General features: G+C 58.5%; 1 protein-coding gene across 1 annotated transcript; it reads left to right on the top strand.

Moving 5' to 3' along the window:
• Positions 1-1,084: 1,084 nt before the first annotated feature.
• Positions 1,085-27,202, top strand: RHOG (ras homolog family member G). The gene is made up of 2 exons (XM_067568303.1): positions 1,085-1,162; positions 26,261-27,202. The coding sequence occupies exon 2, from the start codon at positions 26,296-26,298 to the stop codon at positions 26,869-26,871; it is 576 nt and encodes a 191-aa protein (XP_067424404.1). The 5' UTR covers positions 1,085-1,162; positions 26,261-26,295; the 3' UTR covers positions 26,872-27,202.
• Positions 27,203-27,557: the final 355 nt, after the last annotated feature.

Below are 27,557 nucleotides of genomic sequence, written 5' to 3' on the forward strand. Positions count from 1 at the left end.
GCTGGGCTCGCCTGCTCTGTGCAAAGAAACCTGAGCGACTGAAGCGGCTGCTTACCCCAGGGGTGAATTTGACCCCGAGGCTCCAGCTGTTTGAAGGCGACAGGAGAGGGTGGTGCAGGGCACTGTCTGTCACAGGGGAGTGTAGCGTTTATATAATAACATCCGGACGCTGCACCTGACACAGCCGCCAGCCCTGCGGCCTGGCCCCAGGCTCCTCTGATTGTACGCAGAGCACTGCTCCGCTGGCCTGTGTCCTGACCTCGGGCCGCACATCTGTCCCCCGCTCTCCCCTCCTGCAAGTGGCGCCGCACTGGAGTGGCTCAGGCCAGGGTTTTCCACCTGGGGGTCCGCAGACCGCACCTAAAGTTTCAAAACCGTTCAGGGGTCCGCAGTTGAAAAAAGGCTGCAAACGGCTGGGCTAAGGAATAACTGGGCCTCCCCTCCGCTCTGGAACCAGACGGACAGACGGAGAAAGTCCTTCAGAAACGGGGTGCAGGAGGAGCAGAGAGCGGGTGCTCTGGGCTGGGCGGCTCCCCGGGATGTCACGGGGCCACGTTGCAATGCGATGGCGCTGCAAGGCCTGCGCAAGGCGTGGTGGGGAGACCATGCCGCACGCACGAGGCCGGCCGGCTGGCAACGCCTGGCCGGCGATCTCAGACCTTTCCCCTGACGCCCATCGCCGCGCCATCCGGGCACGTCCTTCACTTGCCCGCGGTCCGCCCCAGGTCCCTCTCCGGCGCGCTGCCAGGCTGGACGGGGGTCCCGGGGCAGGTTAGCTGAACGGAAGGGGGCAGGCCTGGCTTGGCACGTTCCCCCGAGGCCGCCGTCACCCCAAGGATTTGGGGCTCCCTCTGCGTGGGGGTGGCAGGACCTGACCAGGATTGGAGTCTGGGCGGGGGGCGGGGAAGGGAGGAAGTTTGGGGGGGCCAGGGCCGTGCCTCTAACACCCTGGAGAGGAGGAAAGTCCTGCAGGGCTAGAGAGGAGGGGAAATAAGTGCCCGAGAGCAGCAGAAACTTCCTTGTTCACGCTCTCTTGTGCCTGTCTCTGCAGACTTCCTCTGGCCGCGCTCACTTCCTTCTGCAGCCCGACAGCAGCGGCAGCAACAGCGGCGGCCGCCCCGAGCCGGAGACACCCCCCCGGCCCCCCGAGATATGAGCCACGGTGAGTCCCGCCTGCCCGACCCCCGGCCGGCAGAGAGTGTGTGTGTGTGTGGGGGGGGGCTCTGGCAGGGGGACTGCAGCTCCGCGGGGGTCCCCTCGGGGCGGGGTGGGGCGCGATGAGCGGCTGGTGGAAGGGGGGGGGCCAGCACCCCACCCGGGGACAGGCGGGGGGCGGTGGGGCCGGCGGGGGTGGGTGGAGGAGGAAGAGTTTTCACCGAAGGCGCCCGCAACTGACGAGAGCAGCCGCTGGGTCTGCGGGTGCGGGAGGCTGGGCTGGGCTGGGCTGTGCCGGGCTGGACCGAGCCGGGCGGGGCTGGGCTGGGCTGTGCCGGGCTGCACCGAGCCGGGCTGGGCTGGGCTGGGCTGTGCCGGGCTGGACCGAGCCGGGCGGGGCTGGGCTGGGCTGTGCCGGGCTGCACCGAGCCGGGCTGGGCTGGGCTGGGCTGTGCCGGGCTGGACCGAGCCGGGCGGGGCTGGGCTGGGCTGTGCCGGGCTGCACCGAGCCGGGCGGGGCTGGGCTGGGCTGTGCCGGGCTGAACCGAGCCGGGCTGGGCTGTGCCGGGCTGGACCGAGCCGGGCGGGGCTGGGCTGTGCTGTGCCGGGCTGGACTGGGCTGATCTGGACTAAGCAGGGCTGGGCTGGACCGAGCTGGGCTGTGCTGTGCCGGGCTGGACTGGGCTGTGCTGTGCTGTGCTGGACCGGGCTGTGCCGGGCTGGGCTGGACCGAGCAGGGCTGGGCAGTGCTGGGCCGAGCAGGGATGGGTTGGGCTGGGCTGGGCTGGGTTGGACTGTGCCGGGCTGGGCTGGGCCGTGCCGGGCCGGGCCGTGCCGGGCCGCAGACGGAAAAGGTGCAACTCCGGGAGGACAGTGGCGGAGCGCAGCCAGCTCCGGGGCGCTCCTGGCTGTGCCGCGGTCTGCTCCGGGGGCAGGGTGGCGGCAGCCCGGGCAGGGTCGGGCTGGCTGTGTTTGCTGGGGGAGAAGGCGGTGCCCTGAGAACTCAGCCTGCCCTGTGCCGCCCCCCCCGCCTGGCACCGTTCTCACTCCCCAGACCCTGCTCCGATTTCCCTGCCCTGGCTCGGCTTTGACCCAGAACAAGGAGGAGTTTCCCTTGCGCCCATTGTTGTTCCTGGGGTTATTAGGCCGGTCCGGGCTGGGCTGCAGAGAACTGGCCAACTCGTTCCAGGCCAGGCTCCACGGAGCCAAACTGACCTGCCTCTGGGACCTGAGCCATTCCGTGCCAGGCTAAACTGGGCTGTGCTATTCCATGCCAAGTTAAACTGGGACGAGTCATTCAGTGCCAGGCTGAACTGGGCTGAGCCATTCCATGCCAGGCTGAACAGGAGTCAGCCATTTTAGGTCAGACGTGCTGCGTTAGCTAGACCAGGCAACTGTTACATTCAAAAAGTCGCCGGGGAAGAGTGTGTTGTGTTCTGTTTTGGTGCCTGGGAAAGCTGTGGGCTCCTCCTCCTCTGTGTCTCCTTGTTTCTGGGAGGGGGGGTGTCGGGCTGGATCAGGCCTGGCTTTTGTTCAGGGTGGGGGCAGGGACGAGAAGATTCCTCTCCCAGGGCTGGGAATGGATTTCATTCTTCATGTGCTCGAAGCTCCGCGCTGGGGATTAGTGTGGGGCAGGGCTCCGGCCAGTGATGTACGAGGAGGCCAGCCTGGCAGAACACGTGTTTCCCTGCCGGCCTTGGAACCTGTGACTCTGCGTCTATCCCCTCCCTACCCCTAGTGTCCGCCTCGCCCTCGTCATCCCAGAACGGTCCGGTCCAACGGAGACCGCCTGACGGCTCTGCTGCTGCCTTTGCAGCAGGTTGGAGCATTTTGCGTGTGAAAGTTTGCAGCCTCCCATTGTGTTAGGGGTAAAAGTGGGCATCAAACTGCAGTGGCCCAGGCCTGAGCCAGGATGGCCGGGACAGCTCGCAAACAGCCACGTTTCTAATGAGCTGCCCTGCTCTAGCAGGGGGGAAATCCGAACCTAGAGGGGCATCCACTCAGGCATAACCTGGGAACTGACCCCAGGCAGATTTCCTGGCAGGGCTGTATTACCTGGGCTGATATCACCAGTGTCGGAGGCTGCCAGTGATGCTGGTTAGACCTGAGGTCAGGATGGAGGGAGCTAGAGAGCTAAGCTCATTGGGGTAGCATGGGGGAGCCGGCCCTGCCTGAAGAATACAGAACCCTTTAGCGTGAGAAACAGCCTTTCAAATAGGGTAACAAAGCCAGGGCCACCCCAATGTCATGACTGGGACGATGCTATGCATTATGGCTGCTTGGAACTTCGTGGCACTGGCCTGGATTGGCTTCAGATCCTCCTGCTTCAAAAGCACAGACCCCTGCCTTTGTAGCTAAAGGAGAATCTCCATTAGCCATTTGCAGTATAGGGCATATGACACGCAGTTCAGCAGCTCCGATTCTGTCCAGCAGAGGGCAATGATGTACTTGCTCATATGCCCACACCATTGCATCACAATGTATTTAAGGCCTTTTGCATATTTTTCCAGACACACTAAACCTTGTGAATTGTATTTTTGCACAATGCATTTTACGTTGTTGATGCCTCAGGCAAAATAGACCAATTCCCGGGGACCTGGGTGAGTCCAGGTCACTGGTTCGAATCCAGCAGGGATCAGGCAGGATGGGTGAGGGTGGAGGTGGATGGGAGAAGTGCTGGAGGCAGGCAGGAGATGAGAGATCTTTTTGTAGTCAGCAGATTAGGGTTGTCTTACTCTGAGGGAGCCTGACATAAGGTGGAGGCAGCTAAAGGAAAAAGTGAGCCCGGACCCTTCCCTCTGAATGTGAGCGTGTGCTATAAACCCCAATGCAATCCCCCTCGGAGCGGGGCTGTGTGTTGCGGTGACTGGTTGGTTGTTAAGGAAGTCACCTGCTATCTGGTAATATGGAACGAGGGTTCCCCCTGGGTTCTTCTTGTTACCGTAGGGTTATGATTATTTAATCTCTTTGGCGGGCATGTGGGGCCCCTCCCTTGTCTTCCTCAGGCAGCCAGGAGCCGGCGTGTCGTAATTAGGGGAGTTTTAATGTCTGAACAGTCTTGGTGATCATAATGATACTTCACACCTTCAAGCTGCTCTGTGTGTTCAAAGCTGCGCGCACACAGGAGCAGATACGAGAATCAGCAGCAGAGGCGTCTCTTCTCGTCAGGGCTGGCGGCTGGTCTGCCTGTCCCACCGTTCACCCAAGGAGTTTACAAACACGAATGAATTAACCCTCCCAGCCCCCTGGTGCGGAAGGGAACTACCAGCCCCCCTGGTATTACTGTTTGAGAGTCTTTGCAAGACTGGGGCCTTATCAGTCTTAAAATAATGATTAATTTTAAAAACATTTCAACCTTGCCTTTACATCTCTGTGTGTCTAGATTTCCTATTTTGTGCACAATTAACACTTCGTGTGTTTTAAACCCTGGCCTCTGTTTCTTTTTTCCTGATAGTCAAGCTCAGTCTTCTCTCTGTTAACTTATTTTGAAGCCTGACCTTTCTTTTTTTAATCTATTCTTCCGGTGCCTTTTCAGTTTGACTCTCCCCTTTGTTTAGTTTTGAACTCAGGCTGTGTCACTTTCTGTCTTTTTTGGACTTCATTCTCGCCTTATCTGTAGCGATTTGAAAAAGTTTGTCTCACCTTTTTCTAAAGTTGAGCCCTTTGCCTTGTGCTACTTTTTTAGTTAACCCTTTGCCTTTTGCTTTTAACCAAAAATATGTAACCCTTGCTAGTAAGACAGTCCAGTCATGGCACGGTACAAAACCCGACCGTAGACTGAAAGATAAAGCAGTTGACAGATGGGATGTTAGTTCACAGATCTGTAGATTTTTAAGGCCAGAAGGGACCGTTCTGATCATCTAGTCTGACGTCCTGCATAGCACAGACCAGAGAAACTCACCTCTTCATTCCTGCTTTGTGCCCTATTTCTTGTGGTGGAGGGAGGGCAGATGTTTCAGAAAGGCGTCCAGTTGCCACTGAGTTGGAGCGAAAGGTGCCTGGAGCCCTGGGGCTGAACTTGACAGACTGCAGATGAGGACTTTATCAAAGCAGAGAGAAAGAAAGTGATGGGGTGGTAGTTGTGAGACAGATGAACTGTAAAGATGGCAGATTGGTTCATTAGAAATAGCCATAGCTGGGAATGTGGTGACCAGAGGAACAATCAATGACCAGGCTCTTGGGTCCGCGTGTAGCGGATCTCGGGAGACATCTAGACAGGCTTCTGGCAAGTGCAGCGGGAGAAGCCTGTGGTCATGGTACATATTAGTATCAGTGACGTAGGGTGATGTAAGCAACGGGTCCTGGAGGCTAAATTTAGATTGCCAGGAAGACTGGTTGTGTCTAGGGCATGCATGGTAGCGGGGGAGGAAAGGTAACAAAAAGTAGCAGAGATAAAAATAAAGTGAAGGAATGAGTCAAGGGGACCCAATGGTCCAAAAGGAGGAAAATTAAAATCCTGAGGCTCCGCGTGGAAGTTGGGGAAGCAGCGATAACAGAGTCCCACGAGGGATGCACACCGCTCACCAAAAAGGGAAGCAGCGAGTCAAGAAGTCCGGCCCGCTGGTTAAACAGTAAGGTTCAAGAGGTGCTTCAAGCCTCAAGAGCATCCTTCCTTTCTGTCGCTCGGTCTGCCTGAGGGCGGGAGCACAAACCGTGGCAGGTGGAATGTGAGCTGCGGATTGGGACGGCTGAGGTGGCATTCGGGGAGCACCCAGCCAAAGGCATCCAAACAGGTCACAGGGTGGGGAGTTCTTTGAATGTATCAGAAGCAGGAAACAGAGGAGAAAAGCAGTCACTCCACTGGGCGCAAGTCCTCCTACACCTACCATCAATAGCAAAGTCCCTCGTGGGCTTCGTGCAACCTCTGGCCCTTCTCCATGTTTAGTTTCTCAGTTCTACCAGGCGTAGGGCTTTGGGTTGGTTGGAGGGCGTAGGGGGTTTCAGCCTTGTGAGTGTTGTTCTGACGATGGAGAGGCTTTTCCAAAGAGGAAGAAGCTTTGGCAGTGTCTCCTAAAGACGGTCAGTCTTTGGGTTCTCCCGAGTCGCTCTGGACAATTGTTCCACAGGCAGATCCCCTGGACTTGAGAAAGTTTGGCCCGGCCCTCAAGCGCACTGTGATCTGCATTGTCCCAGGGGAGTGCAGTGATCATGGTGAGTCCGTTTCAGTTACAGTAAGTCAGTCTGGAGGTAACCCATGCCTGGATCACTGTGGTCACATCTCCTCCAGGAGGAAGGGACAAGGTTTCCTAGCGAGCTGGGGGTGAAAGAAAGACACTGATGTTTTAGACACTGATGCTCCATGATCACCCCGACTTAGTGAGGGGATCAAACAGGGCCCTGAGGTTTTGCCCCATTTTGATGCACTGGGTGTGTGCACCTCCAGTGGAAGGTGGAGACAGCCAGCTGCCCTTCCTCCAAGAGCTGATCTCTTGCAGGTGTGTTGCTGTTTCCGTAGGAGCGGTGGCTGCGTCCGTTGAGTATGAGAGCTAGAACTGAGTGACCTTGCTAGCAGCTCAGCCCCTGTCGTCTCCCTGTCTCTCCCAGCGGTCTCACGCAGGGATTGAAGAGAAGTGGGGATAGGAGGGGTCCCTGTGGGACCCCACAGGCGAGGGCATTCACGGGGGAGAAGCAGTTACCCCTCTCTGCGCACAGCTGGAGAGGAATGACTGGAGACACTGCTGTGTCATATAGGCAAGTTAGCGGGACCGAACTGGGCAGAGAGGCCCAATGGTGCGGCCATGAAGATCTTCCCTGTGTCCACAAGGAGGTCATCTTTTAGTGCCCCTAGATCTCTGTGCTCGCCCCGATCTGACTCCGGATTGCGAAGCACCCAGGATGCTGCCTGATGTCACGTTGCCCGTGACTGGGAGGTCGGAGAGGGGACGGTCTGCACGCCAGGGTCAATTGCTGGCTTCTTCAAGACTGAGAGAGCTGGTGCATTTTTCAAGGGGTTTGACAGATGTGCTTCTCTGAAGGAGTCTCTGACTGTTTCCATTAGCAGTGGGCATAACTGTTCTTTACTGGCTGCTCAGACTGGACCCGATGAAGCACTGGACTGATCCAGTATGGCAAGTCCGATGTTCCTTCAAGAAGTCCTGGTTCCCTGTCCGCTGTTCTAGCCACTAGCCCACGCTCCTTCCCAGAACCTAGAGCAGAACCCAGGAGCCCTAACGTGCAGCGTGTACAGCACCGAACACAACGGGACCCTGACCCTTGATGGGGACAGCTAGATGCCACAGCAGTACAAATATTGCATCCTACTACAGCCCAAGGGGGGCGACCCAGACGATCCCTTCATGGCCCCGACAGGTGTCCAAAGGCACTGACGCAGCCTTTTGGAAAAGGTGGGAAGCTTTTGAAGACCCCCCGCCAGCCACGCCACTCAGAGCTGGGCTGTCATTAGGGCCCCTGACCATAGGGCAGAGGGGAAGCCTGCAGCGAAGCCCAGGGAGCGCTCGCTGTTCATCCGGCACGCTCTGCCCCCCGGGGCAGGTCAGTCCTGGGGCAGAAGGAGGTGCTGTCTTGTACCCGGGAGCTACGGCCGGAGTCCTGGCGACGTGCTTTCACCCAGGTTCCCGGGGCGAAGGCTGGTGGAGTTGGGGGGGGGACGCGAGTCGCAGCGGTGTGCGTGTAGCCACCCGAGGAGAGGCGCCCGTCGGCCGAGTATCCCAGGCCTCAGCCGCGCCGGGTGTTGGCAGGGCCTCAGGTGCAGGGGGCTGCTCGGCGGGGGGGTTAATGGAAAGATTCGGGGCCGGGGAGGGACACAGTGGGCGGGACCCGTCTAGGAGGGCGCCAGGGCTTCGTGGGCAAGGCCCCACCCTGGCATTTAGCAGCTGGCACGTTGGTGGAAAGCCCCCGCCCTGGCAGAGTTATTGGCAGGGACTGGGGGTGGAGAGAGGGTTTTGCTTCCCTTTTCTGCTGGGTGTGAGATGAGCTGTTTTCCCTTCCTTTGGGTGACGGGGGGGGGAGGGAGGGGTCGTTATGAATCACCCGCCGGGCGGCTCGGCTCGGCTGTCCTGGCCCCAGCTTCCTCTTGCTGAAGCAACGGCACCAGATGAGGATCGGGGCTGGGCAGAGGGAAGTGCGTGAGCAGCCTGCAGGCGCCCCTGGGTTCCCCCGTTGCCCTCGCTAGGGCCTGCAGGCGGGCACGGGCCAGGGATGGACCCGTCGGGGTTGGGGTGAGACGGGTGGGGGTCACAGAGGAGGCAGGGCAGCGCGAGGAGGCTGTGGCCAGGGGGTGATGCTGTGCGTGTGTGTTGGGGTGGGGGGGGCCTGGGGAAGGTGGGGGCAGCACGTCAGTTGGGCCACTGGGGGGGGGGGCCGTGTGTGTCGTGTGGTGTCCTGTGTGAGAAGAGGGTGTTCTGAGAGGTGGGGGTGGCGGCTGTGTGTGTGGGAAGGAGGGCAGTGGGCGTGTGGGCTGTGCGTGGGGTGGGGCCGCGTGTGTCGGGTGTACAGGCAGGAGGGCTGTGGGTGGGGTGTGGGCTGTGGGTGATGCGGGGCGGTGTGGGAGGGTGTACCGGAGGGCGGTGTGGTTGTGGGGCAGTGTGTGGGGGGGGGCAGGGGGCAGTGGGTGTGGAGGGTGTGGGGGTGGTGCAGGAGGGCAGTGGATGGTTGTGGAGGGTGTGGGGGTGTGTGCAGGAGGGCAGTGGATGGGTGTGGGGCAGAGTGTGTGGGGGGGTGCAGGAGGGCAGTGTGGGGCAGTGTGTGGGTGTGGGTGAGTAGTGGAGGGCAGTGGACGGGTGTGGGGCGGAGTGTGTGTGGGGGGGTGCAGGCCTGGTATCTCAGCCACCAGCCGCCAGCGCATGGGGGGGGCAGGCTGGGTCCCTGGGTTAAGGTTTGTTTACTTCCTGTCACCGGCTCAGGCCCGCGGCTGCCGTTTGCGTCAGGGCCTGGGGCGCTCGCCCCCTCGGCCGGGGCTGGAGCCCCGCAGCCCTGGCACGGGCTGTGGCAGGAAGCCGGCAGCTGGAGATCCCCCCCCCCCCCCCCCCCCGGCGGGCTTCAGTCCCCTCCACCCCTCGCCCCCAGGGCCAGCCGCCGAGCAGCCTCACTCCCCGGCCGGCTGGGCGGGCGCAGGACGGAGGAGGGGGGCTGCAGTCCTGACCCCCGGTTGGGGTGCGCCGTCGGGAGGGGACCAGGCTGACCCGGCCCTGCAGCCTCGGCGGCAGAGGGGAGCGCCCCACATCTGCCATTCGCAGGCCCCTCGGCTGGATACGGGGTTTATTTCTTCTGAGGCGGAGGCTTTCAAACACGGCCGCCGATTTTACGCCCCTCGGTTTCTGGGCACCCAGCAGCGGGCGTCTGCTCTCCAGAGCGACTGAGCACCCGCTGCCCCCCCCAAGTGACGCACTCTGGGCAGCCGACGCCCCGTGGCCCCCAGGCCCCTGGTGGCACAGGCCGTCCCCGCATACAAATAAAAACCACCCTAAAACCCCTCAGGTTCTTTGTCCTTCTCCGCTCCTGCTCGGAGCCTGGTCCAGAACCGCCCTCCTCTGGCGGCTGGAAACCTTCTCCTCCTTTCCAGCCTCCACTTTTCCTGGCTGCTCTGTCCCTGTTCGTTCTTGTGCCAACACGGTCCTTTCGCTTCAATAGCCCCGCTCCCTCCCTGGCGTTTACCCCGGGGTGTATTTACAGAGCAATCCGACCCCCGCCCCGCCTGCCTCTTTTAGCCTCCTCCTAAGCCAGGCTGTCCACTGCCCTGACCCTCCCAGGAGCCCGTCTCTGCACCTGGTCCAGTCTGAGTTCTTCTCTCTTGAACCCGGGTCACCAGAACTGAGCCCAGTATTCCCAGTACGGTCTCGCCAGCGCCTTGTCCGGTGGCATTAACGCATCCCTATCGCCACTGGAAAGGCCGCGCCTGGTGCCTGCGTGGATCACACCTGCCTTTGCCACATCCGCACCACGATCACACTCTCCGACTAGCACACCGAGATCTACGATCTCCTTTGTCCTTTCCACCCGATGAGTCCCCAGTGGCGGTTTTTGAAAACGTCGGCCTTGAGCACGAGGGACTAGACTGAGACCCACCAACCCGCTGCACAGAGAGACAAACCTTCTGTTTGGGGAGCTCCTTCTGCACGGGGCCAACACTGTCACCCCCCAGCCCATCGAGCCGGATGCATCGGGAGCGCATCACTCGTGTGAGGCGTCGCCAGAACAAGAATGGAAGTTTCCCAGGAGACAGCCATAGCTCAGGGGTGTAGCTGGCCCCCAGCACTGTAACCGAGGAGAATCTCACCATCTGTAATGCATTTATCCTCACGGCACCCCTGAGGCGGGACAGGGCTGTTCTCCCCATTGTACAGAAGGGAAACTGAGGCACGGAAAGGCGAAGTGACTCACTCAAGGTCACAAGTGGAGTCGGTAGCAGGTCTCCCAATCCCAGCCACGTGTCCTAACCACTGGACCACCCTCTGCACTGCTGCACTGCCTGATCTCGATTTCAAAGCGGCCTTGAGTCTCTTCCCTTCCCGCCAGGCGGGTGTTGCTGACTCGCCATGCACACTGTGCCCCGGCTGCAGGGGGGGCTTTTCGCTGGCCGGCATCACTTGCCTGAGTCCAGGAGAAGCTTCCCCCAGAGCCGTGTTATTGCAATAGTGTCCCCGGGCTCTGGTTCTGGTACCAGCCCCTGCCAGAGACAGGACACCGGCCTGATCGCACAGTTCGTCTGAGCTGGATTGGGAGCTCCTCTGCCCCTTTTGCCAGCGACCCCACAGCTCCGAGCGCGGGAGGCCCCGTGCTGAAAGACTCCATGGAAATTACTGAGCACATGCCCAGGTCAGTCCCCGAGCAGGGCAGGGATGCGTGGAGGGGGCCTGATGCAGCTGAGAGTCCTGGACTGAGGCTGAACTGAACAGAGGAGAACTTAGGCTGAATATTCGGACCCATTGCCCGACTCTGAGATCTGTTCAGCTCTGGACTAGCTTCCAGGGGATGTGATGGAAGCTTTGATGCTAGAAACCAGGAGAGCCCTGGGGAGGTTTGTGTCTGGTCCCCAGAAGCTCCAAGCGCCCTAGTTTCTTTGCCGGATGAAGGGTAAAAGTGCTGAGAGGCGGAGGCAGGGCCTTGGCAAAGGGCAGGGAAATCTGCCCAGCTGCTCTTTCCAGCATCAGGCAGGGAGAACAGACCCCTCATTGTGACGGATCCTCATTCAGGGCCGGTTCATCCGCCGGCAGGAGAGTAAAGGGGAGGCAGGGAGAGGGGACCTGGCCACCGGGGCACCCCAGAGGGGTTCTTTTTTCACATTCAGGACTGATACAGCAAGCCCAGGGGTGCCGGGGCTGTGATCTGTCAAGGCCAGAGGTGCCGGGGCTGTGAGCTGCATTGCAGCACAGGGACCTTTTCCAGCACCGCAGGGCCTGTGTGTGGATGGCCACGAGACTCTCCCGCCCGATGGGAGGCTGGGCGGAGCAGAGGAGCCCTTCCCAGCTCTGTCCCCACGCTACGCCGAGGCTAGGGGCTCTGGTGGAGGAGTGTGGCTTTCTCCGCCTCTGAGCAGCACTGGCCAGGAAGCGCTGGTGGACCTGCGGCTCCTGGAACCATGTCCGCTCACTGCTGAGCCAGGTGCTTAACGCGCTGAGCTCCCTGAGCCGCCCGGAGACCCCTGCTCCTGTCAGTGCCACAGAGGGGCGCTTGCTGAGCCCCAATGCCTCCTGGGTGGGCGGCGCCGGGAAAGGCGTCCTGGGCCGAGGCGCTGGGGAGGATGTCTAGGGACGGGCAGGGCTGGGGGACGGCCGGCTGCTGCCACAGCCAGCCAACGCAGCCTTCAAGAAACCACATGAGATCTAGAGCCGCTGGCTTTGGGCTCTGGCTCCCTGCGTTAGCTTCGATCCGTCGATGGTAGCAAACAAAGGCTCTGCCTTTGGATAGGGAATCGATACTGGAGCAGCTCAGAAACCGAGATTTGAATGCAAATGTCCTGGGTTGGGAGCGGCGCCCTCGGAAATACGGTCTATAGAAGCGGAATTGTGTCTGCCTAGAGAGCGTTTGCATGATGGCTGGGTGGTTTTTTTGCTGTGCTGGAGTTTGGACCCGGACTACAATAGCCGGCTCTGGTGCAGGAAGGACAGCCTTCCAGGGAACGGCGGCCGGCCCAGCGTGTGGACAGGAACCTTTGGCTAGCGCCTCAGCCCTGCCAATGATTTGTTGTCTAATCTTAGCAAGCCACTTCGCCCCCGTGCCTCAGTTTCTCCCTCTGCCGGATGGGGATAATGAGCCCGAGACTTTAACTGACGTCCGTGAAGCCCTTTGGGATTTTAAAGTATTAGACTCTGATCCTACAAACCGGTCAGGGCCTAGCACTTTGCCCCGACGCCACGGTGATGGACGTGGGGTACGCGCCTGGATCTCTGCGTGGGGTTTAGACTGTATGATGTGTATGTGGATAGCACCATGAGGCCAGCTCTGTGAAGCTGTCCTGGGCTGGCTGACCTGCCACAGCACGTCACCGTTTCCTCCGTCCTCTGGCTGCCCATATGGGCAGCCTCATGTTTTCCTGCCTGGGTTTCCCCCAGCGCTGGTTTATCCCTCCTCCGATGATGCATTCCCAGTGCCGTTGCCATCGGGGTGACTCAGCGAAGGCGGGGGGAGGACCGCTCAGCTGGCCTACTCCCCCCTGCGACAAACAGCCCACGGGGTTAGAAACCAGTGCCTTCTGGAAGCTGCCTGCTCACGGGATCTCACCGCCCCCAGGTGGGAGCACAGTCAGGACTCCTGGCTTCAGTCCAGGCCCTGTGGCTCGTGGCCGGCTCCTGCGCCCGGTGAAGTCAATGGGAGTATGGGTAGCCCAGTGGGCTTTGGAGCAGGCCTTTAATCCTTTCTGGGCCTCCATTTCCCCTCTGTAAAACGGTGACAACCCAGAGACCTTCCTCCAGTCGCAGGGGCAGTGAGAGCATCCACCGGTTAACGTCTCCGCAAGCCGTAGCACTCAGTACAGCTCAGATGCCATGTGATGGGCACCGCTCCAGGAAGAACAGGGTTTCTCATGCCACTTCTGTCCAAGGAGCTCAGAGCACCTAACAGTCCTCAATGCACTAAGCCCCCAGGGTCCCCACCACTGCACAGGTGGGGAAACTGAGGCATGGAGAGGTTGCCCGGGGGAGCGATTGCTGTTTGCAAATTTCCACAGAGTCTCAAAACTTGGCAGCTCCCCTGCCCCCAGGTCAGATTATCCACTCTCATTTCCCTCGCCTCCTTCCTTCCCTCCCCACCACCACCTCCTCCTCCCATTTCCCTCAGCAGCCGCTGGGCTGGGCTCCTGCATCCTCCCTGCTGATCAGAGGGAGGGTCTCCCCGGGGGGACTCTTCACAGACGCTGGCCCGATGCCTCCTCCAATGCAGCAGCCTCAGGGTTTCCTCCAGCAAACTGCCTGCTGGGCTTTCTGGAAGCAGGAGGGGACAGAGCGGAAATTAAACCAAACTGCTGGTTGCGGCAGCAAACTGACTCTTACTGCAGCTGGGAAGGGAAGGTGCAGGACGACTGGGATCCTCTCGGCCCATCTCACATCAGGGCCTGGAGCCCCGAGGCGGCGTTTTCTGGCGTTGTCCACACGAAGCGGCGCCGGTGGAACGAAAGGTTTTATTCTACAGCCAGTTAGTTAAGCCCTGTGCAGCTTGGCACATGGACATGCTGCCATCAGTTTAAACCTGGCTGACGGCAGCTCAGCGGGTGGTGGCGTAGGCACCAGCTCGACCCACGGAACCAGCTTTAAACCAACACAGGGGCCCACAGAATTAAACCGGTGCAAGCGCTGTGTGTAGACAAGCCCTTGTCGTTCACACTGGCGTCGCCCGCAGGGGTGTCCATGTGCCGGCGCCTCACCCCTTGAAGTCCTGGACCTCAGCAGGTGAGGTCCTGGGTCAGGCCTGCGATGGATTCTCAGGGGAAAGTCCTTTCCCTTCCCAGTTTAGAGTTTAGAGGTGATGGTGGCAAGATCTTTTACCTCGCTTTAGGAGAGAAACAGCGCGGGCACCATCACCTGCAGCATCTCTAAGTCCCCCGGGGCTTGGTCTTGTGAACAGCTCTTCCAGTACCCCTCAGATTAACCCCTCCAGTGCTGCAGCACACAGCAAAGACTCAACGTTGCTTTCAAAAGGATTTACAGGGTACCAAGACCAAAGCTTTGCCCTTCTTATTCAGTTCACTAGTGGGCACTGAGTTGGCACACACACCCTTATCCCCCCACACCTGCTCCAGTGGTAACTCTGGCTCTTTCTCGCCTACATCTGGCCCTCCAGTGCCTTCCAGAGAGGATTTATTCCAGCCATCAGGAGCAGTCCTTGTCACCTCTGGCTGGCTCAGATTTAGAGGCAGTATTGTCTAGTGGCCAGAGCAGGACACCTGGGGCCTTGCCCCGCCATGGACATCAGCTCGTTCTGTGACTGTGGCCAGGAAATGCCCCGTCGGTTACGTGGCTATAACCACCCTTCTCTACTGCAGACGAATTCGCGTCTGTCGAGCGCCAGGAGATCCGTGGACGGACGGGGCGACGTAGCAAGGCCACGTAGCGTTCATCGGTTCCCAGTCCGGTCCCGTTCCCTGCCGCGGGCGGGTTGACGAGAGCATGGTCCGGCTCCGGGTTTGCCAGGCCGCCCAGGAACAAAGCGCGTCTTTCTAACGGGCTGGGGATTTGGCTTTCCCCCCCCCCATGGGAGCGCCCCCAGCTCTGCCCACGTGCTGTGGGGCGGGAGAGGGGGCGCCGTGCGGGGCAAGCCCACGAACGTCACCTGCAGAGGAAGCGAGCGTTGGGCTGGGAGCTGGGCTGTAACGAGGTTGGTTTCGCATGGCTGGGCTTTGATTCCATGTGTGGGAGGGCCGGGTGCTCCCTGCCTTGCCAGCGGCTGCTCCCCCACCGGCCCCGTGTCTCCAGCAAAACCCCCCTGGCCCGGGCTCCAAGAGGCGAGGTGGAGCAGAGCCCAATCCACCAGGCCTGGTTCCAGGCTGCTAGGTGCTGCAGGGCAGAGGAGAGTGAGAAATGAGGTGTCTGGGAAACAGTCTCGTGGGTTGGGAAATTCTGTGCTGGGGGGGGCTTCCCTTTCTCTGCTCCCCCCCTTGCTCCCCAGCTTTTTCACCTCCAGGCCGGGAAGGAGGAGAGAGGGTTGGATTTGCTGGAGGCTGTATAGATGCCAAGTAGCCCAGCTCTGCCGTCAGCACGAAGCAGCCACGAGTGCGGCAGGGGAGGTCCTGGCTGGCCAGGACTTCGTCACAACGCCGGGTGGCTGGGCTGTTCCTGGCGCTGGGCAAACGGTCCCTCATTAATGCTTCAGAAGCCAATGTGGGTGAGCCTCGAATCTCCATTATACAGATGGGGAAACTGAGGCGTGTGTGTGTGGGGGGGGGGGGGGGGGGGAGGCCAAATCTTTCACACCCGGGGCCGCAAGCTAGGCGCCTAGCAAGGGGCCCGGTGCAGGGGTGCTGAGCGCTCCCGGGCCGGCTCCAGCTCTGTGTGGCTCTCGCGGCGTGCCGGGCGCTCGGGATTTGTAAGTTGCGTCTGGGTTTGTTAGCTGGCTGTGCTTGCAGCCGCAGAACTCTGTAGGTCCTACAGACAGACTTGTTTTCCCTTTGCAAGGGAACGGTGCTTCTTCTGCCGGGAACTTGCTTGGTCTGAGCTGGTGGGGGAGGCATAGTAGATTGGTGTCCTCAGTCCTTGGAGTTCTTCTAACAACGATCAGGTGGAAGCTGGGACTTGAACTCGCTCTGAGCCCCCCGCGGCCACTCTGGGTGAGTTACAGGCTGGGGGCTCGAGGGCTCGGGCAGGGCCAGCCATCCCCTCTCCCAGCCTTGTGCAGTGGAGGCTTTGCTGGCGACAGCAGATATCCCACGCCAAACGGGGGGAAGAAGGGTGTCGGGAATTTTATCCCAAGCCAGAGGAAGTGCAGTCAGGACACTGAGCAGTGGTGCACAAGGGCTGCGACGCCAAAGGGTCAGGGAGGCAGCAAAGACAAGCTGGCGCCCTCCAGGAAGGAAGCCCAGCCCAGGTGTAATATACACTGACCAGGTTGCTGCTGGGTTGAAACTGCACTCAGGGAAACCGAGACTTAACAGCCCATAAAGGCACCTGCTGGCGAGATCCTCGAAGCCGTGAGATAGACCAAGCAAAGAGATGAAAAGGCCGTTTGGAAAGTCCATGAACGGAGCTGGAACTTTACGCCGCAGCGTGCATGGGAGGATGATTTGCCACTATGCAAATAGCTGGCGTTAGGCAAATCAGTGTTAGGCAAATCAGCTGGATAATTGCGAAAGGCAGCGGCTCGCACGCTGAGCGACACTCGGCCTCCGCCATGCCTTCCCTGACGTGGGGCTTTCTCTCAGCGTGCGTGGGCCAGCTCCCGCAGAGCCATCCGCCCGCCTCTGTTCAAAGAGGGCCCCGCTCCGCCCCCGCCAGAGTCAGTGGAAAAGCCCCAGTGAGTTCACGGGGAACAGACTGGAGGCCTGCGTTAGTGCCACGCGGCGCTGCAGACCTTCTGAGCCGCGCGAGGTGGGTCTGAGCGCAATAGGGAGCTACCAACCCCGACTCCCTTGGGTCTCTTCACCCTCCTATGACTCCTTGGAGTCCCTTCTGCCTCCACCGGCTGGGCCCGCGCTCCTGTTTCTACCCGGATCGGCGTCCGTCTACTTGAAACCCTTCCCGGTGCTCTTCACAGCTGCTGGGTTTTGCCTCAACCTCCCCAGGAGGCATCGTTAGCCCTATTCCACAGACGGGGACTGGAGAGGGGCAGGGTGGGCAGGAATTGAACCCAACCCTCCTGATCCCAGCCTAGGGGCCTCCTGCACGAGGCTGCCCTCCCCTCCGGTCTTGGAGACGGCCGGCTGGGAGCCTCCAGTGTCTGGCTACCATGGTCTGCCCCGGCCTCCCCTGGCCGTGCAGCCAGGCGAGGCTGCCTCTCCGCCCTTGCCCAGGCTTCGTTCCGAAGCGCGGCGGGCGGGAAAAGCATTTTTAAATCGGCTCTGTGCACGTCACGGGAAGTTGGCATTTCCCCCCCTCCCTCTTCCCCCGCCCAGCTTCGCTCAGCCCCACCAGGCCGCCTTCCCGCAGCCGTCTGAGCCGCTCTGCTTCCTGCCGCTAATGGCAGAGCTCGCCGGGCCGGCCCACGCTCCCCCAGAGCCGCCTGCCGTCCCGCCGCAGCCGAGCCAACCACCCCGGTCGGTCGGGACGGTGGCCAAGCGCCTGGGGAAATCCTCCAAAAGGCTGGGAGGTGGGGCAGGGCTGGCTTCTGCCTGTGTGGGGGGGCCTCAGCTGCGACCTCAGCTCTGCGTTTCCTGTGTTCCCCGAAGGCCGGGGTTGTCACTGGCAGAGCTCGCCTTGATGTGTCTGTTTCAACACCGCGCCCTGTCCTGTGTTGACTACAATCCTTAGGTTTCTAGGAAGACTGGCTGGCTTTGGGTGTGGCCCCCCCCATCCTGCCATGCTTGGCTGGAGATGCAGCTTCGACCTCCCTCCGGCCAAGTCGCCCGTGAGCTTAACCCCTTCCAGGGTGACCAAGGGCCGAACGAACCAAAAAGGATCTTCTGCCCTTCACGGACTTCTCTCCAGCCCACCTTCTGGGCCCTTTTTTGGGCCACCTTCGAGTCTTTTCCCTGCTCCGGGACACAGCACGGTCGCCAGGCTAGTCCCCTGCAGACCCTGGCTTATGGCCTTCCCCAGGAGCGAGCCAATAGCCAGCCTACCCACCCCTGTGGTTCCATGCCCTCAGATGATCCATCTCAGCCCTTTTACGATGCCCAGATGAGTCTTTTATCCCACCCCGCCCCACTGCCCCAGGCTTCTGACATAGATGGAGCTGGCCCATGTCCCCTTAAAGAGGCCAGTCACTCTGACACTCAGGTATGGGAAGAGACTGAAAAGTGTAGGGCTGGTTTTTTTTTTAGTGAAAAGACTGAATTAGAGCTGGTCAAAAACATTTCACAGGACGCGTCAAACATTTCTCCCCCTCCCCCCCAAGTTTCCCACTAAAAGGTCTCAGTTTGACAATGAAAGAACAAAACCTTCTCCGTACAAAGGATAGGTTTTTGAAAACCAAAACCGAGATAAAAAATGTTACTGGTTTGAAAGAAAGAAAGAAAGAAAGAAAGAAAGAAAGAAAGAAAGAAAGAAAAAGAAAGAAAGAAAAGTCCACCCCACACCCACCCACCACACAGAGAAAATTTCAACCAACAGGAAATTTTTCCAGAGTTCTCATTGATCAAAGAGCCGTTTTTAATCAAAAAGTGTTTCGATGAAAAACAACAGTAGACATACTAAAGGAATACAAATGTATGAATCGATAGAAAAGGGAGATGGGGTGAACAGATGTTCCCTGTCTCCTAATAGGATGAGATGGGGACGTTCAATAAAATTGAAAAGGGACAAAATTAACATTGTAAAAGGACGACACACTTTTACACCCAGTGTGCACATAGCCCGTGGAACTCATTGCCACAAGATATCACTAAAGTCAAGAGATTAGCAGGGTTCAAAGGAAGACAGGCTGTTTTATGGGGATAAGACTATTTGGAGTTACTCTCACAGATTAACTATAGGCAAGAGCTTCAGAAGGGGTATCAACCTCCGACTTGTGGGCCCACGCCAATCGATTAACTATTGGGGAGTAAAAGGAAGCGTCCTCTGAGGGCAGGTTATCCCCCATCTGCCTGCTGCAGGGTTTCTTACACCTTCCCCTCGGGGACACAAAATACTGGATTAGATGGACACCTGGGTCTGCGCCAGCCTGGCCGCTCTTGTGGTCCCACCCTTCGGTTGGCAGGATCCAGGCTTGAGGTTTCAGAGTTGGCCCCAGGTCCAAGCTAGGGATGGGCAGCCCTCCAGAGGTTCAGCTTGTAACTTCCCAAAGCCAAGCTCTTCCCCTAAGCGCCGCGACCTAGAAATGTTGCAAGAACGGGCTTTCATGGGGGACTTCCTCATCTCGAGATGCCCTGAGAATGCGGTTGCTCAGGGTATTCTGGAGCGTCCGTTCCTGATCAGAGCCAGGGAGGGCAGAGGCGTGCAGCAATCCACAGAAACAAAGCTAGCTCGTCAGCGTTTTGGGCCAGGAACCCTCTTTTCTGGTTCTGTGTTTGTACAGCACCTAGCGCAATGGGGTCCTGACCCAGGGCTGGGGCTCCTCGTGCTATCTCAATAAATGTGATGAGAAACAAGAGAGCTGTTTAAAGGGCTGATCTTACAGTGAGCCCAGATATCCTAGCACGACAGCAAGTGGATAAGGGGGAACAGAGATAAAGTAACTACTTAAAAGCCAGGATGTGCCACAGCCCAACAGATGCAGTAACTTCCACAGTGCTCAGGGCGCCAAAGGCTTCCCCAGCCCAGGCAATAGACTTTCTCCAAGCGCCCCAGCTCACAGGGGCTATGGGTTTCCACTCCCAGGCTCCCTGTGGTAATCGCACCAGAGCCGTCCTGGAGCCTGCCTTATAAAGGACTCAGGCTCCGCCCCTTCCCAGCATGCTTTGTTCAGAGGAGCTTGACGTCTACGATCCCCCGCTGTCTTTTTCTGCTCTGCGGGTGGTTCTAGTTAGTGCTACGGCGCATCCTGGCTCTGCCCTCCAGGCCAGAACAAGCCTCCCAGCATCACCTGGTGGCCCCAGCCTGGTAACACGAGGGAACGGGGAGTTGTAGCCCTCTCTGAAGGCCCCTCGCAAACAGAGGGGGAAGCCAAGTGTGGCTTGATAAAAGGCAGGGACTTTTCTCTCAGGAGGCGCCTTCCTGAACCCCAGGGAAGGTCGGTTCTGTCACAGAGCTGGCTTGGTGGGCAGAAGCCTGTGGCTAGGAGGTGAGGGAAGAAAGGAGTCCTGGCTCCTGCGTGTTTAGATCCTGGCTCTCGGTTCTTATTTTTAATGGATCTTTTGAATCCAGTGGCCTTTCCTCACACTTGGAGTCTGAACTAGTCTCTGCTACCCCCCCGAATGCCTCCCACAGTGACTCTGTGACCCTGGCCGTCTCTTCGAGCAGAGTGGGGCTGGGGCGTTGGACCGGGATGGGACTGCAGGGCTGCGTGAAGCTGGGATTTCAGTTCGGCCCATTAGAGAGATGGGAGCCATTGGCAGACCCGGGGGCAAACCTGTCCAGAGTTCTCAGCTGAATGCCTCTAAGGTTGGGGGTCTGGGGTTTTAATCTGACCCACAGGTCGTGTTGGTGGAGTCCAGCTGGGTTGTGGGGAATGGGAGGAAGGGGCCAGGCAGGAGCTCCCACTCTGACCACCCTCTGTTCTCGTCCCTGTAATCCTCCCTGTGAGAACACGGACCTTCGTCCATATAAGAGGTTAAGAGCCTACTACTGCTACCAGTGAGTTCCCTGGTAACCATTAAGTGATCCATCCCGTCGCTCATTCCCAGCTTCTGGCAAACAGCAATCCCTGCCTGTCCTGACTGATAGCCATTGACGGACCTATCCTCCATGAACTTATCTAGTTCTTTTTTGAACCCATTTTAGTCTTGGCCTTCACAACATCCTCTGGCAAGGAGTTCCACAAGCTGGTTATGCTTTGTGTGAAGAAATAGTTCTTTTTGTTCATTTTAAACCTGCTGCCTATTCATTTCATTTGGTGACCCCTATTTTTGTGCTATGAGAAGAAGTAAATAACACTTCCTTCTTTATTTTCTCCACACCTGTCATGATTTTATAGATCTCTGTCATATCCCCCCTTAGTTGTCTCTATTCCAAACTGAAAAGTCCCACTCGTATTAATCTCTCCTCATACGGAAGCTGTTCCATACCCCTCATCATTTTTGTTGCCCTTTTCTGTACCTTTTCAAATGCCAGTATATCTTTTTTGAGATGAGGTGACCAGATCAGTATGCAGCATTCAAGATGTCGGCATCCCATGGATTTATAAAGAGGCGATGCAATATTTTCTGTCTCATTATCTATCCCTTTCCTAGTGATTCCCCACGTTCTGTTAGCTGTTGTGACTGCCGCTGCAGATTGAGGGGATGTTTTCAGAGAACTAGCCACAGTGACTCCAAGATCTCTTGCTGGAGTGGAAACAGCTAACTTAGACCCCATCATTTTATATGTAGAGTTGGGATTATGTTTTCCAATGTGCATTACTTTGCATTTATCGGCATTGATTTTCATCTGCCATTTTGTTGCGCAGTCACCCAGTTCTGTGAGATCCCCTTTGTAACTCTTCACAGTCTGCTTTTGACTTAACTGTCTTGAGTAGTTTTGTATCATCTGCACATTTTGCCACCTCAGTGTTCACCCCTTTTTCCAGATCATTTATGAATACGTTGCACAGCACTGGTCCCAGTACAGACCCCAGGGGACACCACTATTTACCTCTCTCCATTCTGAAAACTGACCATTGATTCCTACCCTGGCTTTCCTATCCTTTCACCAGTTACTGACCCAGGAGAGGACCTTCCCTCTTACCCCATGACAGCTGACTTTGCTTAAGCGCCTTTGGTGAGGCACCTTTGGTGCAGGTTCTGTGTGTTGCCTGCTGCCTGGCCCGAGAGGTCTCTCCCCTCTCCTCTGTCCCTTCGGCCCGGCAGCAGGGCAGCCGCTGAAATTCACTGGGGCAGCTACCCCCTGAATTGTGACGTGCTGCCTGGTCACGTTTCCCTTCCTTCGCCGTCCCGCTTCGCCTGCCCCGTCCTGTTCCGCCATGCCGCGCAGATCCGGTGCCAGCCTCGGGCTTCGCTCTCTGGGTCTGTTAGACGTTAGGCAGAGAGTTTGCTGCCAGGGGTGGGACAAAGCGTTTGACTGTCCCAGGTCTGCCGGCTGCAGGGCTCTCGCCCCCCACCTCCGAAGCAGCCCGGAGTCGATGGGCCAGGGGTCTGACTTGTCCGGCAATCCCTCAGCCAGGTCGTGGGGGCCGCAGCTGTCCATCCCCCGTGTCTGTGCCTTTCCTCTGAAATCCCGCTGGCGGGCCCTGGGGAAAGGGATCATCACCGGGAGGAAATAACACCTTCCACGGCCTGCACCCAGCAGCCAACACCCGGCCGAGGCTGCCTCTGAGAGAAAGCGCACGTCTTTCCCTTCCCCGGGGAGTGGGGCCGGACAGACCGGCTCACCCCATGCCCCAGCTGGCGTCTTCTCGGGGCGAAGGCTGAGCAGGGTTGGGCTCGGCCGGGCCCGTTCCCCCAGGGAACTCGGCACGCTGCAGGAAGGCGTGTCAGCGAGTGACCCTCGGTCTGTTTGCCGAGCCCCTGCCCCAGGGCACGGGGAGGGGCTCTCCGCAGCCTTGGCTGCCTTTAGGATCCAGCCGTAGGCCTGAGGTGCTGGCCCATCCCGTGGTCACTAAATAGTCCAGGGGGCTTTAGCCGAGAGCAGGGCTGTTAGCCCTGGCATCAGGCCAGCGTCCTGCTGCCTTCACCTGCCCTGAGCGAAACCTTCACCCGGCCTCCCCCTGGTGCGGGCGTCCCCAGAGCGCGATGCTCGGCCGGTTCCCGGGCCTGTGTGGCGAGGGGCGCGGGGCGCGATGCCAGCCCGGTGCAACGGGAAGCCCCTTCCAGTTCCTGGATTTGTTTTGGTGCAAGGCTGGGTGGGGAGCGCCCTGGTTCTGACGGCGCAGGGCGAGGTCACAGTTTAGGGTCTGGGTGTGCAGTGTGTCGGGGGGCGGATTGCAGCCTGGCTCGAGGGATGCGATAACGGTCCGGGCTAGCCGCCCGCGGACCTACCCAGGGGCCCGAGCAGGATCCTGCAGTCTGTGCTCCTGCCGCTTCACTGCTGCTGGGGTTCCAGCGAGCCTAGAACGGACCCCAGGGATCCCAACGCCTCCCGCCTGCACCCCGCCACGCAGCCCGCCACGGGCTGCCCAGCCGTCCTGTGAGGGGTGGGAGGTCGCTTGGGAACGCCAGCCCCATTGCAAGCCAGCGGGGTCCGGGCCTGCGCCGTTTTCTCCCCACCCGGCCGTCTCACGTCTCCCCTGCACCACCTGGTCCCCCAGTTTTTCGGAGCAGTTATCTATAAATGTCTATAAGTGAAGTGTGGGGGGGGGCGCGATGGGAGCCCGGCTGCAGGGGGTGATGGGAGGAGGTGGCACATGAGCGGCCGGAGGGGGGGGGGGGCCGCAGTTCACAGAGGAACTCCTATCTAACAAGCGGCCTTCAAAGTTACCAGCGATCGCCATGGCAACATTACTCCCGTTAGGGCGGTACCGCCGCCTCTGGGGTGTAACACAGCAGCAGCTACAGGAAAACCAGCTGGCAGCGCAGGACAGGGAGCGGAGCCGAGGAATATACCCAAGCAGAAGGGGGAATTTGGGGGGGGTGGAAGGTAATTACCCATTGGCTTAGTGCGGACTGGAGCAAAGGGTACCCCCTGCCAGATCTCCTACCCCACCCCCTGCAGCGCCGGGCTTTTCCTGGGGCATCTTCCAGCCGAGTCTGAGCAGGCCTGACCCTTGGTAGCTGTCGGATGACCAGATGTCCCGATTTTATAGGGACAGTCCCGAGATTCGGGGCCTTTTCTTATACCGGCACCTATTACCCCTCGCCCCCGGTAGCGATTTTTCTCACTTGCTGTCTGGTCAGGCTCGGTAACTTGACCGATCCCACGAGATCCCAGCCTGAAAAATGGGCCCGTGCAGCAACGGTGCAGGGTTGAGGGACGGTCTGGAACGAGCGCTCGCTTCTGAACCGTTTCCGTCTTCTAACGACGAGGAGATTGGAGGCGGTGCCGGGTCGGCCGCCTGGCAGCCTCCTGCAGATCAGCTCGCCACACTTCCTGGCAGGGCCGCGGGGCTCTGCCACTGCCTGATGAATGGGTGTCTGTCTTCTCACGAGTGGCATGTGATGACAACATAAGATTATCTCCCTTCCGCTCCTCGCAGCCAGGATCCGCGGCTGATAAATCTTATCAGCCCAAGTTACAGCTTCAGTCTGTGCCTAGTGATAATACTGCGTGGCTAGGGGGCAGGGCTGGGATTTGTGGGGTCTGTTCCCGGCTTTGACAATGTCAGACAGGGGTAATGAGACTTCTTTCGAGCTGCACAGAGCTCTTCTTCAGGGCTGGGGAAGGGACCCGGAAGAAATTGTTTCGTGTAAGTAGTGTGCACATATTGTAAGAGACCATTTACGGTGAAGTGGCCAGTTAGCACATCTGCAGTCCTAGGACAAAAAGAGGGGGTTAGTGGGTTGTAAAGAGAATAAATCCAGTGCCTCTGTTCCATCCATGATTTTTGGTCCTTATTCTCTGTTCCTGCATCTCAGGAATCTTTGGGCTCCCGGCTGAGGGAAGCGGTGAGTGCTGGAGGGCAGTGGCCCAGTTATTTATATTACACAGCACAGTCAGGGCGGGGCCCCATGGCACTAGGCAACAGGCAAACTCTTATTAAAAGAGGAATGAATTTACATTCCCAGGCTCGCCTTTCGGAAGTGGTGTGCAGGTTTCCTTTTAGGATGAGGACTGCTATTTGCCCGTCACTGTAATGCAGCTACCTCTGGGGTGGAATGTGGCAGCTGCATAACAGTGCATTGCACCACTGAACGGATCTTCCAGGCTGGAAGGGAAGCAGCAGACCTCAGAGGAGTTCCGAACACCAGAGATACAAACTGACCAGTCAAACCACACACCTCACGTGGAACCAGAAGTACGCGATCAGGCAGCAGCAGAGACCAAAAAAAAAAAAAAGAAAGCGAGTACAGCACAGTGCTGTGTTAAACGTAAACTACTAAAAAAAAATAACTAAAAAGGAAAGCAGCATTTTTCTTTTGCATCGTAGTGTTTCCAAACTGCGTTAAGTCAATGTTCAGTTGTCAACTTTTGAAAGACCAACCAGAGCAACTTGGCCAGACAGCCAGGGCTAACGCAACTACTATTGGGGTAAAAAAAATTCCTCATTCACCGCTCAGGAAGGACAGGACATCTAGCTTTGTCCCGCTGTTAGCTAGGGCACTTTCCAGCTGGTTGTTGTCCTAGCCACCTGTTGTACACCTCTGATACTTAGATGGTCAGCGCTTTGCGGGAAGAAAGCATCTCTCTGTACAGCGCCGGACCCGGTGGGGCATGGCTTGTGACTGGGTACACCCCGCACCTATCTGTGTGCCCCTCTCCCGGGCGTCGCTGTCCGGTAACCTTCAGTTCAGCCCCATGCTGGGAGTGGGCTCCACACTGACTCAATCGCTTTGTGATTTTCCCTGGAGGCCTCCGACCCTACAAACGCACGGCCCCTTGAGACTCCAGCGTCTGGCGCACATGAGACCTAAGCTGGCCTGTCACGAATGGGGTGAGGGCCCATGGGAGTCAGGATCCTTACGTGAAGGCTCAGTTCGGTCCTTATTCTCTGTTCCTGCATCTCAGGAACCTTTGGGCTCCCGGCTGAGGGAAGTGGTGTGTGCTGGAAGGCCGTGGTCCAGTTATTACATAGCACGTAAGGGCGGGGCCCCATGGCGCTAGGCAACAGGCAAACTCTTATTAAAACTTCCAGAAGGGTAGCATCTTGCATCTGACGAAGGGGTCGCAGCCCACTTATGCCGGCAGAAATTACATCTGTTAGTTTTCAAAGTGCTACAGGACACTCCTTGATTTTTCTTATTAAAAGACAGTTCCTGCCCCACAGCTGAGAGGTTTAGAAAACCTGACCCGTGAGGCGAGGTTAAAAAACCTGGGCGTGTTGAGTCTTGGGAAAAGAAGACCGAGGGGGGACCTGATAAGCCTTCGAATCTGTTAAGGCTGCTATAAAGAGGACGGCGATCAATTGTTCTCCACCGCCACAGAGGGCAGGGCAAGAAGTGATGGGTCAAGGTGCAGCTAGGGAGATTTAGGTTAGATGCTAGGGAAACCTTTCTAACCCTCAGGGTAGCTAAGTTCTGGACCGGGCTTCCAAGGGAGGCTGTGGGATCCCCGTCACTGGAGGTTTTTAAGAACAGGTGGGAGAAACCCCTGCCAGGGCTGGTCTAGATTTCCTTGGTCCTGCCTCAGTGTGGGGGGGGAATGGACTAGGTGACCTTCCAGCCCGACATTTCTGTGACTGCACGTCTAAGTGGAGGACCCTGGGTGGGAGCAACAGGCTGGTGAAATGGCAGCTGCGCTTATTTGTCTTCCACCCCCCTTCCTAAGGCCTGAACGTGATGTTACAATCACCTGTCCCCAGCCCCTGGGCGGGAGACCGTCTCCCGGGATTCCTGCGCTAGGCACGCTCTCATCACCTCTGTCTCCTCCCCCTCCAGGTTGCTGAAGGAGAGCCCAGGGAACGTGAGCCGGGATGCAGAGCATAAAGTGCGTGGTGGTGGGTGACGGCGCGGTGGGGAAGACCTGCCTCTTGATCTGCTACACCACCAACGCCTTCCCCAAGGAGTACATCCCCACGGTCTTCGACAACTACAGCGCCCAGAACACGGTGGATGGCAGGACTATTAACTTAAATCTGTGGGACACGGCAGGACAGGAGGAGTACGACCGGCTCCGGACGCTTTCCTACCCCCAGACGAACGTCTTCATCATCTGCTTCTCCATAGCCAGCCCGCCCTCCTACGAGAACGTGAAACACAAGTGGTACCCGGAGGTCTGCCACCACTGCCCCAATGTGCCCATCCTCCTCGTGGGCACCAAGAAGGATCTGAGAAACAACCCCGAGGCCGTCAAGAAGCTAAAGGAGCAGAACCAGGTGCCCGTCACCTTCCAGCAGGGGGTCAACCTCTCCAAGCAGATCCACGCCTTCAAGTACATGGAGTGCTCTGCCCTTAACCAGGAAGGCATCAAGGAGGTCTTCGCGGAGGCTGTGCGGGCTGTCCTCAACCCTGTCCCGGAGAAACCTAAAAGGCACTGCCTCCTTTTGTGAAGAGGACTCTGAAAACCAAAGCATGCGGCTGGGCCTGGTGGCCATGTGGGGCGGGAGAAGGGGGCCTTGCAACCCTGAGATGACCCTGTCCGTGTCCCACCCTTGCCGGGTCCCTCTGCTCCCCGTGAAGCTCCTGTGTACAGTCCTTCTTTCTCCAGATGCTTCCCAGATGTATGTCCCAGGACACGGCAAAGGATGTCCCGCCTCCATTGTATCCCCCACTCCCCAAGCCTGGCATCTGTCCAGTGAAGGCGTGATTGGACAGCTGTCAACCTGGGTGCCGCGAAACCACGGCTCTTCGCAATAATAATAAACCACGTTTGCACTAATATGTAGATTGTCTTGGATCACATTTTTTTGGCAGGGGTTAACCTTAATATCTCGTTAGGGTGGTTTCCCCTCCCCTTTGATGTGAACCCAAGGAGTCCCTGATCCCCATCATGTTCTCGGGACCAGGGTGCGTAGCTTCCGTTTATGGGTCAGCCATTCAGACGGCCACTAAAATGAAACCACTGCACTGAAAACCCCTCTCCTGAGAAGCAAGCGCTCAGACCAGCATCTGCAACCACTTACACCAGCTCCTTGGCCTTCGGTCCTCCAAACCATCCGTTACCTCGCTCCACGCCCATGCCCGCCTGCCCTCCAGTTAGCGGTGGCTGCTTTGGTTGTTTGATGGGGCGCGGAGC

Source organism: Emydura macquarii, unplaced genomic scaffold, assembly GCF_026122565.2.
Source record: "Emydura macquarii macquarii isolate MOO-44397 ecotype Brisbane River unplaced genomic scaffold, CSIRO-AGI_Emac_v2 contig_2865, whole genome shotgun sequence".
Classification (NCBI taxonomy): Eukaryota; Metazoa; Chordata; order Testudines; family Chelidae; genus Emydura; species Emydura macquarii.

Coding starts and splice junctions, on each gene's coding strand:
- RHOG (XM_067568303.1), top strand. CDS start 26,296: ATGCAGAGCATAAAGTGCGTGGTGGTGGGTGACGGCGCGGTGGGGAAG.